The sequence below is a fragment of the Orbicella franksi genome, chromosome 3 (assembly GCF_964199315.1).
Source record: "Orbicella franksi chromosome 3, jaOrbFran1.1, whole genome shotgun sequence".
NCBI classification, from domain to species: Eukaryota; Metazoa; Cnidaria; class Anthozoa; order Scleractinia; family Merulinidae; genus Orbicella; species Orbicella franksi.
Window position 1 is genome coordinate 28,569,419 of NC_138147.1, and position 17,483 is coordinate 28,586,901.

The following is a 17,483-nucleotide window of genomic DNA, read 5'->3' on the forward strand; positions in this document are numbered from 1 at the left end:
TCTGATTGACACTTTGAGATAGATCTTTATTATTATACATATAGAGCTAACAATACAATAGAATTAAGACATTAACATATTGATCGCGAGACGCCACTGAGATAAACTTCAGTGCACATTTTGCATAACAAACGTTTAAGGGCCAACTATTTCAGTAAACGAACTTTAAGCAGATCAATATCGTGGTTTAGCTGAAGACAGCGATGGGAATTAGGAGGTTTAAGACAGATCAAAAACAACAAACTTGAAGCCATGTTTTTTTTCAGATGACTTCCGTAACTGATGAGTGTGTTACTAGAGGAAAGTGATAACGCGGATGTCCACCAAGTCGAATAACCGTTCAGTTCTATAGCAAGGCTACAATCAGTTCTGGTGGTATTTATCGTCTTCGCCGAAAAGGAAACTTAGCTGGATCATTTGAGTGTCGAGATTCAGGGCGTTATTTTCAAAATATGCGCTCACGAGGTTCCTTTTCTCAGAAAAACAGAGAATTTGAACTAAACCATGCGCGCGCAAATAGACAAGACAAGACAACACAAGACAAGACAATAATCATTTCTCGAAAACAACATCTATATTCCTAGAAATAAAACTGAGATGATATTATTTAAAACGTAACTGCATAGCCGGCAATTAAGTAATAAAACGAGGATCGCTTTTCCTCTAAGCATAACATTTCCGCATGTATGTATCACAAAGTCTCGAGATTCCTATTGTAGCTATCGTCCGCGATAAAAGCTAGTGCGGATAAGCGAAACCTTGAGGATAAGGGTGATATTGTTCTCTAGGTTGTTTCACGGCCATCTTGGAAACCTTGGCAGGCAGGACGAAGGCCTGGCAAGATGGCCTGTTGTAACCCGCGTGAGCCTTGAAAAATCCACCCAGTCCGTTGCCTTTCACGTTCCAGATGGAGACATTCATTGGAGCACCCGAGCCTTGATCGGTCCACAGAGCTGCAGTATCCAGCGCTCCTTCTGACAGCAAGTCACCGCGAATGCAGGCGTATTTGGCTGTAAACTGAGTCGAAGGCGGATCGTAGCCATTACAAGCCACATCACCCAGTGCTATGTAGCCGTAAGGAGCTTGAGGGCGCCAAAACGAACCATCCTGTTTGCCACCCGAACGCTTGTCATTCCAAACCATCTCGTAACCTGACGGTGGCATAATCAGATTGCCAGAACCATCTCTCGGAACCAAGGGCCACACGAGAATCACAGATGATGGAGGGATAACGTTTGTGTGCGCGGGAACAGCTACTTGGCCGACCATGTAAGCGCCTTGAGGGATGGACTTCACTTCAGCTTGAAACACACTAATGTCCATGCGTGCACCGGTGCCATGATCCATGTAAACTTTCTCCACTCGAGGTGCTGTTAACAAGCATAAGGGTGGCTGATTTAATGCCATTGCTTTGCTTGTCTAGCTATGTGCGGTGAGCCTACTTTAGTCTGGGAAGAATTTTGAACTTTGGAGGTGGAACAAACAAAAGCGAGCACCCGTCATGTCTGCGTGCGCGCGTGGTGCCTCTCACGACTTCAAAACCCAATCAGCGACTGACACGTGTATCATTGTTTTGTCACGGGACTATGGCATAGATCTCATTGATCTAAGTAAGTGGCAGTGATTAACTGATGGTACTGGTTTTGACACTCAAAAAGTATATATGAATTTGGCAAGAATTTGCTTGGGTGCCCTTGGTCAGAGTAATCAAACTGCCATGCCTAGGCAAATGCCTGCAGGTAGTGTTCTAATTGGCTGAAGTCAATGATACTATACATGTGAGTACATCTGTACATTCAGGGGAAGAGGAGAATGGGCTCTTTTCCAGGACAGCAGTGGGTAATTAAGCCTGACTTAGAACTACGCATCTCAACCTTCCACGTTACTTTTCACTGCTTTTGTCAACTTTTTCACTGTGCTCATTTTCAGCCGAAATGCAGTGGATGCTTTTCGGGTAAACGTCATCCATGCAAGAGGCCAAGTAAGGTCACCAGTTACAAACATTGCCAGAACAAGCTTCTTCCATATACAACAGGAAAATATCTGGCTGGCTGCTGTTACAAGGCAGAATGTTAATGCTGCTATGGTGTTTGAGTTCCTCAATCGCACAGTGGAGATTATGATTTCTTACTTTGGAAAAGTCACTGAAGAAGGAATCAAAAACAACTTTGTCCTTATTTATGAGGTCCTTGATGGTTAGTTCAATGTTTCTTTGTTGAATCTATTTCTCTACTGACTGGTTGGCTGACTGACTTACCGACTGACTGACTGACTGACTGACTGACTGACCGACCGACCAACTGACAGAGAGACAGACAGACAGAGGGCTGACTGACTGATGAAAGGATGAACCGACAGACTGAGTGATGGCCTAATGGACTGACTGACGGGTAAGAGCAGTATTTTCAGGCTTGATTCAACTTTTAGTAATTGATCTGGTGATTTTTCTATAGAGTTTGTCTTAACTGTAGACCTTATAGAATTCCTCTGACCAAAGTACTTGACATTCATGATTTTGCATCAGTACTAACCTTAAAGTGCACCTAACCCTAATTTTTTTTTTGCTAAAACGAATCCACTCGTTATTTGAAGCATTTGGGCAAAAAAATTTTGAAATTCGTTGAATCGTCGATTTTCTATGCCCTTTCAAAGTCGCGCCTGTAGTGTTACACGACCGCGTTTCAAGGAGTCTGGGGCGGTGGTTGCTGATGACGTCTACCCAGGAACCAAACACAATGGTGCCTCAGTCAGCTCTCTGTATTTGCTCGAGAAAATGGAAAACAAAACTAATCGTTCCAATACATTTTGGGACTAAAATATCCAAGTTTTGTTTCGTTCCAATACATTTTGGGACTAAAATATTCAAGTTTTGTTTCAGAAGCATTTCTTTTTCGTCACTGGAGTCAGAGTTAGGTTTCGATTCGCAAGACACCGAAATAAACTTCGATCGAGCACGTTCAATAACTGTGAACTCACTGCTTAGAACTTTGAGAACAATTTGCTATATTTCAAGCTGCGACGGGAAAGACTTCTTTACGGACGAGCTGTTTGTATATTAGGAATGGAAAGCTAGATAGGAAGTGGAGGAGCAGGCAAACGAAAAGCAGGAAAGGAAACTCAAGGACTGCTTTGGATGGTAATTTTGTCACCTAAACACAAGACTCCCATGCGTGTTTATAACCTGTTTACATTTGTCCGTAGCGAGAATGTATTTTGTCAAGGTATGGTTGTTCTATTAAATCCAGTTTGTGTTTTACTTTCTGGAATGCTTCATGTTTATAAGAGCGACGTAAGTGTTGCAGTTACACTGGCTTCGATCGATTGAGAATCGTAGAATTGTTTGGACCTGTATTTTTGAAGCTACAGGAAGCAGGGTAAAAAAAACATTTCATACAATTACCGATTTCACATTGCCGCACGTCTTTAGTCATAACTCCAAATAACCAGTGTAAATTTTTTTCAAAGTTTGCAGTGAAATTCGTCGGATAAGCGAAAAGGATGTGTTCCCTGAGCGGTCCGCAGATAATGTTACGCGGTCATATTTTTGACGCTAATGTACAGAATGTTTGTCGCACTACTGATTTCCAAACCTCTGAAAAACTCTGTGAGTGTAACAATTTTGTTATCATGTAATTCTAAAGGATTAATCTTCGACTTTAATCTAAATAGAACGAGAAATAAGTGCTGGTTGGCGGCGTTCAGTTGCGACCTATTTACACATCACTGATATTTGGTCGTAAGGCTTCTGGATTGATCACACAACTTTGCCGGCTATGTTATAAATACTGCGGGACTGGAAGATATAGGTTGTCGGTAGTATTTCGACAAATTGCTTGTTGGCTTTAAGCAGAAAATTTTGAAAATAGCGTTTGACAGTCTGCGGAACAAATTCCAGTGAGAGTTCTTCAATGGTTCTCACAGACACAGTTCGCGTGTTTCGGTTCAACAAAATCAACCATCGTTATGTCTTTATTGTACCATTGACCCATCATCGCTAGTAAATTGTACAGTATATCTTTTTTTAGATCTAGGATATTGCTGCAACATCCGATACCACTTCTGGAAGGCATTTCTGCGCACTTTTCGAATGTGTATTGCACCATCCTGAAGGAAATCAGAGGACGTGAGATATTCGATCTTCCTGGGTAGACGTCGACAGCGCGGAAATACGTTTTCTGGGGCGCGATACAGTATTTTGCTGGTCAGCGGTACACCTTAACAAAACTACAAAATGTCTGCAACTTTTACATTGTTTATGCAGCGAGTCTTGTCGACAGTCAAAAAGATACAAAACTTAGAGCGCACACTGTAAACTTAGCTTTTAGACTCCGCTCATTTGTTGGTTAGTTCTTAGTTAATATTATATATTGTGCCAAAGCAAAACTGAACTTGCACACGGTGTGAAATTGTTGTTGTTTCGTGAGAGTTCATGCTCGTAAGCGGCGAGCCAGTGGCGATTTACGTTACGAAGTGGGCTAAGGCTAAACCTAGGCAGCTTTTGTGTTGCTGTAGCGGTGTTCTGAGGACATCAACTTCTCAAGTTTGTTGAATTGATGGGCTTGAACCGTATGAATCGGTATGTCAACGGCATTTTGATCAAATTCGTCGGGAAGACATGCTCGTGTTCGTACACTTGTTCGATTGGGGACACTCACGTAGGTAAACACGGTCATCCTGTCCTCAGTCGGTATCACCGAATACACCGATTCCAGAAAAAAACCGGAAGTTGCACGCAAGCGAGGCTTAATAGCCCTCGAGCTTTCAAAATGGCGGACGAAATGTTGGGGAAGGACGAAAAAATTCGAATGTATGTAGGTTAGAACTACTTGTCTGGAGCAAATGTGGTAAAGAAAAGGAAAAGAGTTGGACACAAGTGTTGTGCGGCTGCAAATTCTAATAATCGAAGCAAAAACCGACCTGATTTATCATTTCCACGACTGAGTTTCCTTCGGACAAGCTAGCCAGATAAACAAAGAAGAAAAAAGTGGGAAATACTTATGCAAAGGGGAGATGTCTATTTTACCTCGGTAGGAAATAATTTTTGTTTTTCCGAGCACTTCTTGCCAAGTGATTTTAAACTGAGTACACTTTTTGAAACTGGGAGCCGTACCCTCGGCGTTCCCTTGGGCAAAAGTTGATGAGGAATCTCTGTGTAGAGCAAAATATATGATGCATCTGAGTCTGGCATATGAATACCCATCAGCTTCAATCAACTTAGGAATTAATCAGTTGTCATGCCTCTGAGGTGAACAAAAAAAATTTCCCAAAAACAATGTTGAATGTGGAAGGGCATTAGTGATTTAAATACAGCCATTGATGAATTTTGAATATTTTTTACTCGCTTAATATTTCAGCAAGATCTGGCTTTTAGGTTCAATGTTTCAGAACTAGTAGTGTCAGATAAATTATTGCATGGGCCAATTTCCTGTACTTGATGTTGGGGAGCCAGCCCATGAATTATTTACCTGAAGTTTTCCTAGGCTGAATTTGAAAACATAAGGTGCAGAATAGACTGCAGAGAGATAACAGGTCAGACACCCAAGACCTGGACATCCAAAAGTGAACTTTACTCTGAATAAGTCTGACAACACATTTTAAGGCCTAGTAGGAATTTTCCTTAATGTCGTAGATTTGATAGACAGCTTGCACTGGCAAGCAGGAAGGTTATAATCTTCATCCATTCTATGCAACCAAGTAAATCAGAACTGACTATAATTTTAATGCCAATTTTCTAAGGAAGACTGTTTTCCAACCATGAACCAGAACTGCAAATGTAAGAATACAAGCTGAAATGGCTATTAGGAGAATAAATGGATGGCATGTATTTGATGGTGTAACTCCACTAAGGTTGTGTACAGTTGTTAATCAACCCTGGATAGTGAGCTATTTGCTTGTAAACTGGCAGAAAAAAGTTATCTGATGTTTATTTGTCATTTGGTAGTGACTTTAAACAGAGTACATGATATTGTTCATCAGTGGTAATTAAATATTTGGTGATTTCCACCATACTGAAATTGTGCATTATGTGGCTTCATGTTCTATTTTCTGGCACAGGGTGTAACATAGAAGGACACATGGTAGAGCTGGTTTATAATTTTGCTAATAACATAAAAGTGCAATTGAATTTGACCTCATTGAGAATTTTCTACATTGTATGATCTTATAGATTCCCAATTGTTTTGAACTATTTTGAAATATTTATTCAAATATTCATCACCAGAGAAAAACTGGAAGTAGCTGAATTTTCTCATATTAGATGCTGGACAAAATTTTTGGACCTTTGATGTACATTATTTCTTCTGGCTTTAGCAATAATCACATCGTGTAAGGCCATCTCTAAGCATTAGGTAAGCCAATTCATATATAATATATTTATCATAAATTGTTCAATATTCTTTAGCATCTCCCTCCACCATTCTATGTCCAAGGCATTTTGCTCATTAAAAATTTGCAGTTACTTTCAATTTATAGCCAGGACATTCCAAAGTCTGTTCACAACAAAGAGTAGTTGTTGTACATTGTACATCATAAACTGAAGTTCATATGACTCTTGTTTACTTTTAAACCAGTGTCAAACATTTTGCTTATTGATTTTATAAGGCAATCTTTCAGGGTCTCACTATCCATAACAATGACATTCCTAGCTTAAATTATTTCATGGAGATTACCCTTACTTGGGTCTGTAACCTCAGTCCAGCTGGGGGACCCTGGGGAGGCCCCCAAAATTTCCCTTTTCTCTTGAACAAAAAAAAAAGCATTTTGTTACTTGCACCTTCGTCGATCCCTGTTGATGCATTATTTCAATGTACTTGTTCATTACTAGTTGCTAGTTTTCTACGCCATCTTTCATGGCATGTGACTGATAGTCTTTGTTACACTGTAGTACACGTCACTGATAATTTTATTGGTGATTTGACTGATGAATCAGCTTTGTGATTGCGTCCTACCCTGTAACGCAATGATGCTGTCACTGTACCGAACCCTTGCTTATACCATTCTTGGCGAGTAGATCGTGGTCTTGTTTGATACTCTGATTAGCATCTTTTGAACTTTTAAAAGGATTTCCCTTTATTCTTTAACACCGATTGTTAATTTATGAAGAGAGATTGGATGTTCTCAAACTTGAGAAGACTGAAGTCGTCAGTGAAAAATGAATCAGCCGTAGGAAATTTTTTAAAGTGTTTTGTTGCAATATTCCCGATATCCGACACAATTTTTAAATTTACTTCCGTATGTTCTTTCGATCTCTTGTTGTAGCTTTAGTAAAGCATTCTTCGGGTCAGGGTCGTAAACTTTTACAATTTTCATTTCATTCAGATTCTTTTTCCTGAACCGACCATGAACAAAGTTCTTTTAGGCAATAAAAATGGTGAGAACAGGTTGTTTTTGTGCATATTGGAGATCGAGACAATCGAAGGATGGAAAACATAACCGTCTAAAAGTTCCTTTATTTTGCCCCTTTGATTTATACGGCGACTTTTAAGCCAGAATTTCGATTGGCTGAGTGTCAAGTTTTCAATGTTCTTCGCTCACACTGACGCCGGGAATATCATCAGCAGAGAGATTGGCCTTTCTTCTTCGTTCGCCATGTTGCTTTAATTACCGCGAGGGCTATTAAGCCTCGTTTCGGTGCAACTTCCGGTTTTTTTCTGGAATCGGTGTATTATAGACCAAGTTGGCTGAAATCGAAGCAGTGCTTCGTATAAATCATGGACACGTTGGTGTAACAAGTGCAGGACTGAATCCCCAAAAGGGTTCAAAATCTGGCCTCAACTCGAGGAAGAATTCACCGAGGTATGTTTTATCATAAAATATCCAATTTTAATTATACTGTACTTCAGGAAGCTTGAGGCTGGCGAAAATAAAATTTTAAATTTACATGTTTATTATTGTTTCTTTGTTTCTTGTCATAATTTCGAATTATTGCAGTTCTGTATTTTGCTTTAAGCGCCTCTAAAGTGTGAAAATTATTTCAAACTAGTTGCATAGCTATTAGAGTTTAGAAAACAAGCTATTTAGCTATTAGAAAAAACCACAAGAGGTACATGACATCTGATTATCTTAAGATGGCAGAAGACATGGAATACAAAACTGTTAAAAGGGTAATTAAAAATACATGCATTTGTTATTGTAAGACAATAAAAATACCATAAAATCTGGGTAATAACAACTTCCAGTTAAAACTCAATAAATGAATTTCATTTTTAGTTATAAATAGGCTATCCCCCATGTATTCACACAACAATCCTCTGATTATAAGGCCACCCAGATAATTTCTGACCACATAACCTTGGAGCCTGAGACTCTGTATAACTTTCTAAAATTAATATTTGTTTACATATTACTATTATCTGGATTTCCCTATAGAAAACTTCTTCTATTGTACATTTTTTTTCTATTTTGGCTCAGCAAAAATCCTTTTAGATACTGTCCATGGATGATTTCCACATCATCAATGCTGTAAAAACACCAACTGAGAGAACACTGACCAATGCTCTCCATATGGCAACTCCTCTCCTGAACATTCAGCCATCTGTTGATGGTGGGGAGAGGCAGGGGGCAGGAGCCCGGGAGAATAGGGGGCAGGAGCCTGGGAGAATAGGGGGCAGGAGCCCGGGAGAATAGGGGGCAGGAATCTGGAGAGAAATGCAAAATGCTAATTTTTGTCATTCATAATCTAAGGCTTCAAACACTTTCAAAAACAAGAACTGAAAATGTTACTTGACTTTCATTTAGTGTCTTTAGAGACTACTAGGCCGACGGACAAAGAAAAATTCACCCTTGGGCTCAAAATGAGGCTTAAAATGAAACCCTTTGACAGTGGTTACATCATAGGTCATTCACTTGAAAGATGTGGGTAAGAGTAGCAAGGCTAAAAATGAAGGAAAAAAGGAAAAGGAAATGCCTAAGGACTGTACAGCTAAATGATGAGGATGTGTTTTGAGTCTCTTAATTTACAGGGGACAGGAGCAGGACAAACAAGGGTGGGAGTCAAGAGATAGAGGTATGGGAAGTGGGAGAACAGGGTATGGGAAGTGAGAGGTTCTGACTCCACTGTCCCTTCCCCCACTTGATGCAGTACCTTGTCCCTAAGTAAAAGGTAAAGTCTGCATAGAGCCAGGTGGCCCATCAGGCCAGGCTTATCTCGGTTTCTGTAGCATGAACCAACTAGGAGTATTTCTACTACCCCCTGGATAGGATGCTAGTCGATCACAGGGTTACCCCCAGCATTAAATTCACCAGTACCCATATGTACACCTTTGTGGAGAGAGGCACCCTAAGAGTAAAAGTGTCTTGCCCAAAAACACAACACAATGTCCTTGACCAGGGCTCTAACACGGACCGCTCCATCCATTGCTGAGCGCACTAATCACAAGGCCACTGCACCTCCCACCTTGTCCCTTAGGCCTAACCTTAACCCTAAACCTAAAAAAAAAGGAGTCTGTAGATTTCAGTCAAGTTTACCTCTTTTATCACTTGTGTATTTGAGACAATGTCCAATTTCCTCGCTTTCTGCCATTCAGTTTACAGTACCAAAGCCTGATTTTAAGCGATTCACAACTACTGATGGAACTTGTTTTTGCAACTTACAACTTCAGACTTTGCACAAAATTTCTCACTGGAGAAAAGCAATGTTGTAGATCTTAAGTGATGAACTAAATGCAATAAATGTTAATTTGTAAGAAGAGTATCTGTTCTTTAATACATGCTTTTGTGTCTAGTATCTGAGTTAGATGTAGTGAAGATATATTACCAATGGTTTGTAGATGACAGAAAGCCACATAACGAGCCAGACGTTCTTAGCAACCAAAAAACAGACCTGGGATCCCGTGGAGATGTAGAACTTTTAGTCCTACATCTCCACGGGATATCCAGTGGCTTGCAACATTCCAGTGTAATCATATCCCTGTCGGTGATCATTTATGTTCCACAAAACGCGTCAAGTTTTGCACGAATGTGTCATAATCCTAAAGTGTGAAATTATATTTACTGTAAGACAATTCCATCGTGTCAGAACCAGGTTACTTTTGTACACAATTACTCTCACTGAAAGCAATTATCGCTAACCACAATACAACCGCAAAAGTCTTGGGATGACAGCAACCTAACAGATAAATGACATCACCCCATAGCAACCGGACCTGGCGAATTTTTGAGCTTCCGGTTAGCTCTGGCTCGTGATGTTCAGAGACACAGTGGCATAAACAAACCCACTTGTTAGCCAATTTATCACAGGAAAAAAAATAAATGCATATAATTATATATATATAATTTATTGCCATCAGGTGCTATAGTGTCTTGTAATAAAGTGCTTACAAGTTAAGTAAGAATCTTACAGAAGGGAGGATGATACGATATTGTTACTAAAGGGATCATAATTTATTTCATATTGATTCAAAGCACGTGATATGTACATGTATGATTACAATGTAAAAATTATTTTGTAGTGATTGAGCAAAGCTCATCTGAATTAAATTAAATGCAAGGAAAAACAACAACAGTCAATTTATTATTTATATAAGTTGATACAATACACATGTAAGATAGAGAAATAGAAATTGAAAAGCTTCAAATGACTGAGTAAACAAAATAAACTAATGGGTTTCATTGAGGAGTTGATTACTGCCTCTCTGAAATGTTGAATGTCTTTTCAGCATCAAAAGTAGTGAAACTTGACTACATCCCATAAGTGAAAGCGGTTTCGTGTAAACAAATACAGGTGTTTGGGCATTTTAAAATATTTAGTTACATGTGCATACATGTACAAGAAAACGGCCTTGAAAATTTCCATGTACTATCAACATTTAATCGATGTAAACAAAAAAGACCTCAAGCAAGGAAAAATTGTCAATGAATTGCGAACCGAAGATATTGAGCGGTCTTGAATGTTTTCAGTATTTCCAGCGTTCGCTGCAGCCAACAAATCACAATATTTTCGATTTCTACTCCCTTCGCAAACGCCACCATTATATAAATGTAGGCTTAAACAATCTTTAATGATAGAGAAATATCTTGTGAATGAAATCAACAAATGTTTTATTCTGACACCAAACGGCAGGTACAAAAAAATTATTTCACCCGTTCCAAAAGGCGCAGAAAGTCAGACAGGTGATAGAAACGCCAAAACGCCAGTCTTTAAAGACAAATTCTTATCAAAGTTTCTTTGACGCGTTGCGAAATATAATCTCAATGAACAAGCACCACATGTCGGCGCAAAGTGAGTGTGAATAAAACGGTCCCGACTTACATGTAGTGCCTTAACCATTTCGTGCAAATTACACTTTAAATCCAACCAGTCTTCAAAATCCTTGCAAAAGCTGCATACAGGACCAATCTTCTGTTTTGCTGGATACCCATCGTTGATTTTGACAATTCTGAGGCGAGGGCGGCTGAAACAACACGATCCACGTTTCGTCCGCTCCAGCTGGCTCGAGTCAGCAAACTACACATTACTCCACACAAAATGACTCCCCTGTACCGCTATTCTTCACGAACATTGCTTGAGTATTAAAAACCCATTTAAGGACGTAAAACTCACCAATAAGGAGAAGTATCAAGGATATTTTCGACCTTAAAACGAAGCAAAACACCGATCTCAGAGAACTGATCGATCGAAGGATAGCACAGCCCGATGGTAATGACCACTGACCAGTTACTGTGACGTCAGAAAACGTATTTCCGCGGTGTCGTAGACGTCACAATAGCCGCTGGACCCATTCTCCTCAAACTCGGTCGTGAAACAAAATGGTGATGTTTTGGGGCTATTTTCAAGATTTCGTCGGGGCACAGAAAATCGAGGATTTAGCCGAATCCAAAAATTTTTTCGCAGAAGTATTTCAAATAACATGTAGATTCGTTTTAGCGAAAAAAAAAAATTGGGGGGTTAGGTGCACTTTAACCTTGTCTCTTTTCTTGTGGAATGCAGAGATCGCTGATTATGGATACCCCCAGAAGACTGACACTGCTATTTTGAAAACATTTATCACTCAGCAAGGTATCAAGACACAGGCAAGTCAAAAGCTGATTTTAATAACAAAATTTAGGATCCAAGAAGCAAGGGCCAACTATTTTTAAAAATAAAATATGCGGGTTTAGAGCTAAATTTGAGTTTCTGTGGGACTAGCTAACCAAGGCCAGAGCTTAATCCAATGTCCATAGCATTAAGAAGTACTTAATTATTTCTGTAATGCTGGTCCATCGCAAGGGGTTATCCCCAGCATTAAATTCACCAGAACCTTTCCCATTTATAGACTAGGAGGGACAGAGGAACTATGAGAGTAGAGTGTCTTGCCACCAGCACTTGAATCTGTCCAAAGTCCATCCCATTAGGCAACTGCACATCCCAATCAAGGCTAAGCACCATCTAAATTGTATAATTACTACATCATCTACATCATACATGTAGGCATAGCAGGTTGACCACTGGTTTTAAAGTAGTTTACACACTCTTGCATGAACTTTCTATGAATGGTCAGTTCTAACTGGTTTGCTTGCAGGCTTCATATATCAAAATGTGGTTTATCAAAACAAACAAGAAGTTTAAGAACCAACCAAACTGTGTCATATTCCAAACAGTTTGGCAGAGATAGCCTTTCCCTTGTAGAAACCATGGAAAAAAACATGATTTCATTATTTGTCTGTTTGTTTTAGACCCGAGAAGAGCAAGCTCAAATCACCAGCCAAGTAACCGGACAGATTGGTTGGAGGAGAGAAGGGATCAAGTACAGGAGAAATGAACTGTTCCTTGATGTACTGGAGTCTGTTAACCTGCTTATGTCACCACAGGGTTTGTTGCATCACCAATCTCCAAACGTTTCTTGTAGTACTTATTAGAATCAAGCAGGGTTGCCTGCTTGATGCTTAAGATGGCAATAAATGATGACAACTTTCCTAAAGGACCAGCCATTGGTATGAATGTCCTTACTACGGTTGCTGATATCTTCTGCCATCAACTTTGAGCAGGTGCTCTGTTCATAGATTGAAAGAAGAAATTCAGGTCATTCTTGGGCTAGTGGTCTGACAACCAATCAGTTTTTCAGGGGGCTGCTTGTTTACTGGGATGAAATTCTGATGCATAGACGCTTCTTTGCTTTCTAGGTCAGGTTCTAAGTGCCCATGTGTCAGGCCGGGTTGTGATGAAGAGTTTCCTGTCTGGAATGCCCGAGTGTAAATTTGGCATGAATGACAAATTGGTTGTTGAAAAACAGAAGAGTGGAACTTCAGACCCATCTCTTGATCCACAAAAGAAGTTAGTGTTACAAGCGTTATTTTATAAGCTAGAGTTAAACGCAGGTAAAAACACAGTAACCGTTAAACACATTCTTTTGAGATTCATTTTCAGATTACAGAGTAATAGTGTAACTATATACTTTTATTTGAACTGTTGCTAATCATTGCCTAACAAACTGTAAAGACCACGCAAGTTTTTCAACAATTTGCTCAACATCTCGTCTATAGAAATACAACAAGCAAGTCAGGAATTGCTATTGATGACTACACATTCCACCAGGTTTGTAAATTATCTTTTATACTCTTCATCTTACAATAAGTGTACCTCAGATGAACTGTAAGTGGTGAGGAGAAAGGGTCTATAGGACACCAGAATGGATAAGCCAGTTTTAAAATGTTATATTTCATTGCTTGTCATGCTTGGAAATTAGAGCAAAACCTTCCTGAGTGGTTTCATTAAGGACCAGGTACAGGGTATGTTGACTGGCTTTGAAGACAATTTTGCCCTCCTGGTTTGACCATCTAGAGGAAAGGTTTTTTTCTTATAAAAAAGATTAAGTTCAAAACGTTTTGCCTGCCTGTGAAAACCAGCTCCCCTCCTGCTAAAAAGGTTAATGAAATGCCTGCTTCCTCAACTTCAAGTTTGACAGAAGTTGAAGAAAATGTGTGATTAATCTTTAAAACAATTGTTCGTCTCTTGTACCTGTATTTCCTTGTTGGTAGAGATGAAAAACTTTTCAAGCCCTCTCTTGTCTGTTTGCAGTGTGTTAAGCTCAGCAAATTTGAGACAGAGCGTGCAATTAGTTTTATACCACCTGATGGAGAGTTTGAGCTAATGAGGGAAGGAGATGTAATTCCTTGGCATATCATTGCTTCTTTTGCAACCTGTATGCAATGATACAATGTATGTAATGTGTCTTGCCCCATTCTTGTCCTGAGAAGCTGTGTAGCTTACAGTTCTTGTTGACACTACGTCTAGAGAATTTGAACTTATGCTCAGTTGAAGAGACTTGAGGAGCCCGTTGAGTATTGAGTGATCAACCGAGGTTCAACAAGAAAAATAAATAAAAATACATGTGAAGAAGAGCCAAGCGATAATAAAAATACAGGATAGAATATAAAGAATTACAAATGTTTCCTGACTGTAGAGATGACAGTAAAGCTAGGTAGACTATAGATTCCGCAACAGTATAAACTTGAAGCTAGAGAAAACGTTGAAAAGATTGGCATGCTAGGAAACCGTAGCATTTGAATAGTCCTAATTTGCATTAGATAAATGGCAAGCTAAAATAAAAATTTGCACATGGAATCTTACAAGCTGTGATCCATTTGGTCAGAATCATGTATACACAGATCAGATTTGAATAACCGGCTTCCAAATTGGAACCTGCCAGAGCTTGAAGGATTTTGGCCTTGACTTATGGGACAAGAATGAGCTTGCCAAGAAGACAAGAACCCAACAAAACGACCCTGGCAAGACTGAACTTTCAATAATTATCGCCCAATCTCAAACCCCAACTCACAGACCATCATTAATAATGTTAGACTACCAGTTAGGTTAAATTAACGCAGGTATTGATTAATTTCTTTCCTCCAGATACCGCACCACTAAGGACATAAGTCTCCCATTTCGAGTTATTCCCTTAGTGAGTGAAGTAGGAAGGTCACGGATGGAAGTAAAAGTAGTCATCAAGTCTAACTTCAAACAGTCAATACTGGGTCAGAAAATAGAGGTAAGAAACAAGACGGATACCTAATTTGTTTTGCCCAGATTTAAGCGAGAGAACCTTGTGGTTAGAGTCCAATGCATCAGTGTTCCATTTAGCATAATTTTATTAATTCTGTAGTTACATAAGGGATAAGTTTTGGGATAGAAATGTGGTGTTTTTTTTGTCTTTTGTTGTTCTTTGTTCTGTGGCAAATTGTCTGCATGCGAGGCCTCAAATGAATGGCTCAATACCCTTTGAGAAAACAACAGAAACAATGCTAAAACAATAATGGCTGCTACATTGTGAAGAAAAATAGAATTACAAACTTACATGAGAGGAGCTGCTCTTCCAAACTGTCATATTTTTTCCCCTTATCTTTGTTAATTTTTTTTAAGAAAATTATGCAGACTTGAGCCTTGTGCTGTACTGTTTATTACTTCTGGGGTAGTGGCTTGGTAGATGACATTGGTTTTTCCCAGTCTAAATGAGTTATCATAATTAAATGATCATTATTTTAGATTACTCATTGAAGCACTCAGTACAAAATGTACATGTAAATGCTTATTGGGGTTTGGGAGTCAAACATTGGCGTGTACCCATAAGTCACATTGGGTGGAACTTTGTAAAATGGATGTTGACATGACAACTGAATTGATTGACAGGTGAAGATTCCTACCCCACCCACTACAGCAGGTGTTCAAGTGGTTTGTATGAAGGGAAAAGCAAAGTATAAGGCCAGTGAAAATGCAATTCTTTGGAAGTAAGTAATCTCTGTGCTGCATCTTAACTGATTGAACCTGTTATGTTTGTAGGTAGAAATGTATTACAGACAATCAATTTGTGGACTTGGGATCTTGTTGTCTTGGGTATAAAGTCATCCACTCTCTATCCTTGATAGCACTGAGTTCAATAAGCTTCTATAACTTGCACTTGTAAAACAGCCAGTGTCTCTGTCTTCTATCAGCTGTTCTGCTTATTCGTACTCAGGGTTCTCACTGAGTGCCAGCCGCCAGCTAAAAAACCAGCTACTTCAATTTCTAATGTTGCTTACTTTTTTATGAAATAATAGTATGTAAGTTGTAAAGAGTAATTTATAGAAAACACAGGGTTTTTGGGAAGTGACTGAACCCTGACTGTATTTGTCTCAGGACAGTCTAGGCTGTAGCTAGAGATGGGACATTGGGGTGGGGGGTGTACATTTTTAATTACACTAGCGCTTTAGGATAAAAATTGAGGAAAGTCTTTGTAATCCCTTGATATTCTTGGTGTTTTTAACTTTTCCAAAATTGATTTTTTTTTTTTTTAGAAAATATCGTCAGGAGAATGCATAAAATAGCATTACATAGCCTGTCAATTCCAAACTTTTCTGAGGAAGCATACCCTCAGACCTCCTTAGAGGCTTGTCCATTCAGCACTCAAATCAGTGTCAGCTGTCTTTCATGAATCTAGCCCTCTACTCCCTAAATGAATGAGATTCAGAATCCTGCATATTATTTCTTTCAGCATTTGTTCATATGGTGTTTACATGATGTAATTTGTTTGTTTGAATTGTCGCAATGTGTTTTTTTTATGATTATTATTATTTTTTTTTTTTACCTTCCCTGGCCTCTGCTCATGAAGATTGTTGTCTCCATGTGTTGCAGGATAAAGAGAATGGGTGGTATGAAAGAGTCTCAGATCAGTGCCGAGATTGATTTGATGGCTACCGAAGACAACAAGAAATGGGCCAGGCCTCCAATATCCCTGAACTTTGAGGTAATAATAATACCTATCAACGGCACAACTTACTCTTCGATAACAATGCTTTTATCCAGATCACATGGACTGCAGTACTGACTGTAAGAAAAACCTTTCAGTACAACCACCTAGCTTTAATACAAGGGAGACCAAGGGTAGTCAGTGGGGCAAGGGAAAGTAGAAAGAGCAATGGGAAGTGTCTTCTTAGCCGATTTTGTCCTCGTTGTTTTGGCTTTCCGTAGCTCTGCAAACGGCCGTGGGTTTCCAAGGATTTAATGGAAGTAGTGACCACTTTGGAAGGCCCGACGTTGGTTGTTTGTTTGCCCTGGTCTTAAATAGGCAAAAACCAAAACCTTGTTTGGGATGAAGCTAAAAAAAGGAATTGACATAGCCGACGAGACAACGTAGGTTCAGCGTATCACTTTCATTACAAGCATTTCCAACATTCAAACCACAAAGCTGTCAACCTGTCTTAACACTGCTTTGCCTTGACACAATGCTTGTAACAACTCTCAGGAGAAAGCACATGTATTAAGGACACTGATTTGTTATCGTGTTTTTATTTCCAGGTTCCATTTGCATGTTCTGGGTTGAAGGTTCGGTACCTGAAGGTGTTCGAGCCTAAACTGAACTACAGTGACCATGACACCATCAAGTGGGTGCGCTATATATCAAGATCAGGCCTGTACGAGACAAGATGCTGAAGCTTTATCAATCTAACGATGTAGTTCCATTCATATTCTATTTTATCCATTTCTGGTAATTCACTGCCTTGTCTTTATGAAGCTTTACTAAGGGCCCCAACAT

At 39.3% G+C, this 17,483-nt stretch overlaps 2 protein-coding genes across 2 annotated transcripts; one reads left to right on the forward strand and one right to left on the reverse strand.

Moving 5' to 3' along the window:
• LOC145481801 (uncharacterized) lies at nucleotides 1-1,943 on the reverse strand. The gene has a single exon (XM_081460340.1). The coding sequence runs from the start codon at nucleotides 1,405-1,407 to the stop codon at nucleotides 739-741; it is 669 nt and encodes a 222-aa protein (XP_081316466.1). The 5' UTR covers nucleotides 1,408-1,943; the 3' UTR covers nucleotides 1-738.
• LOC145482499 (AP-2 complex subunit mu-like) lies at nucleotides 1,664-17,482 on the forward strand. The gene is made up of 11 exons (XM_081461101.1): nucleotides 1,664-1,672; nucleotides 1,859-2,195; nucleotides 11,927-12,009; nucleotides 12,652-12,787; nucleotides 13,099-13,249; nucleotides 13,459-13,510; nucleotides 13,994-14,068; nucleotides 14,826-14,963; nucleotides 15,602-15,699; nucleotides 16,583-16,694; nucleotides 17,246-17,482. Exons 1-11 carry the CDS (start codon nucleotides 1,664-1,666, stop codon nucleotides 17,378-17,380), a joined length of 1,326 nt encoding a protein of 441 aa, XP_081317227.1. The 3' UTR covers nucleotides 17,381-17,482.
• Nucleotide 17,483: the final 1 nt, after the last annotated feature.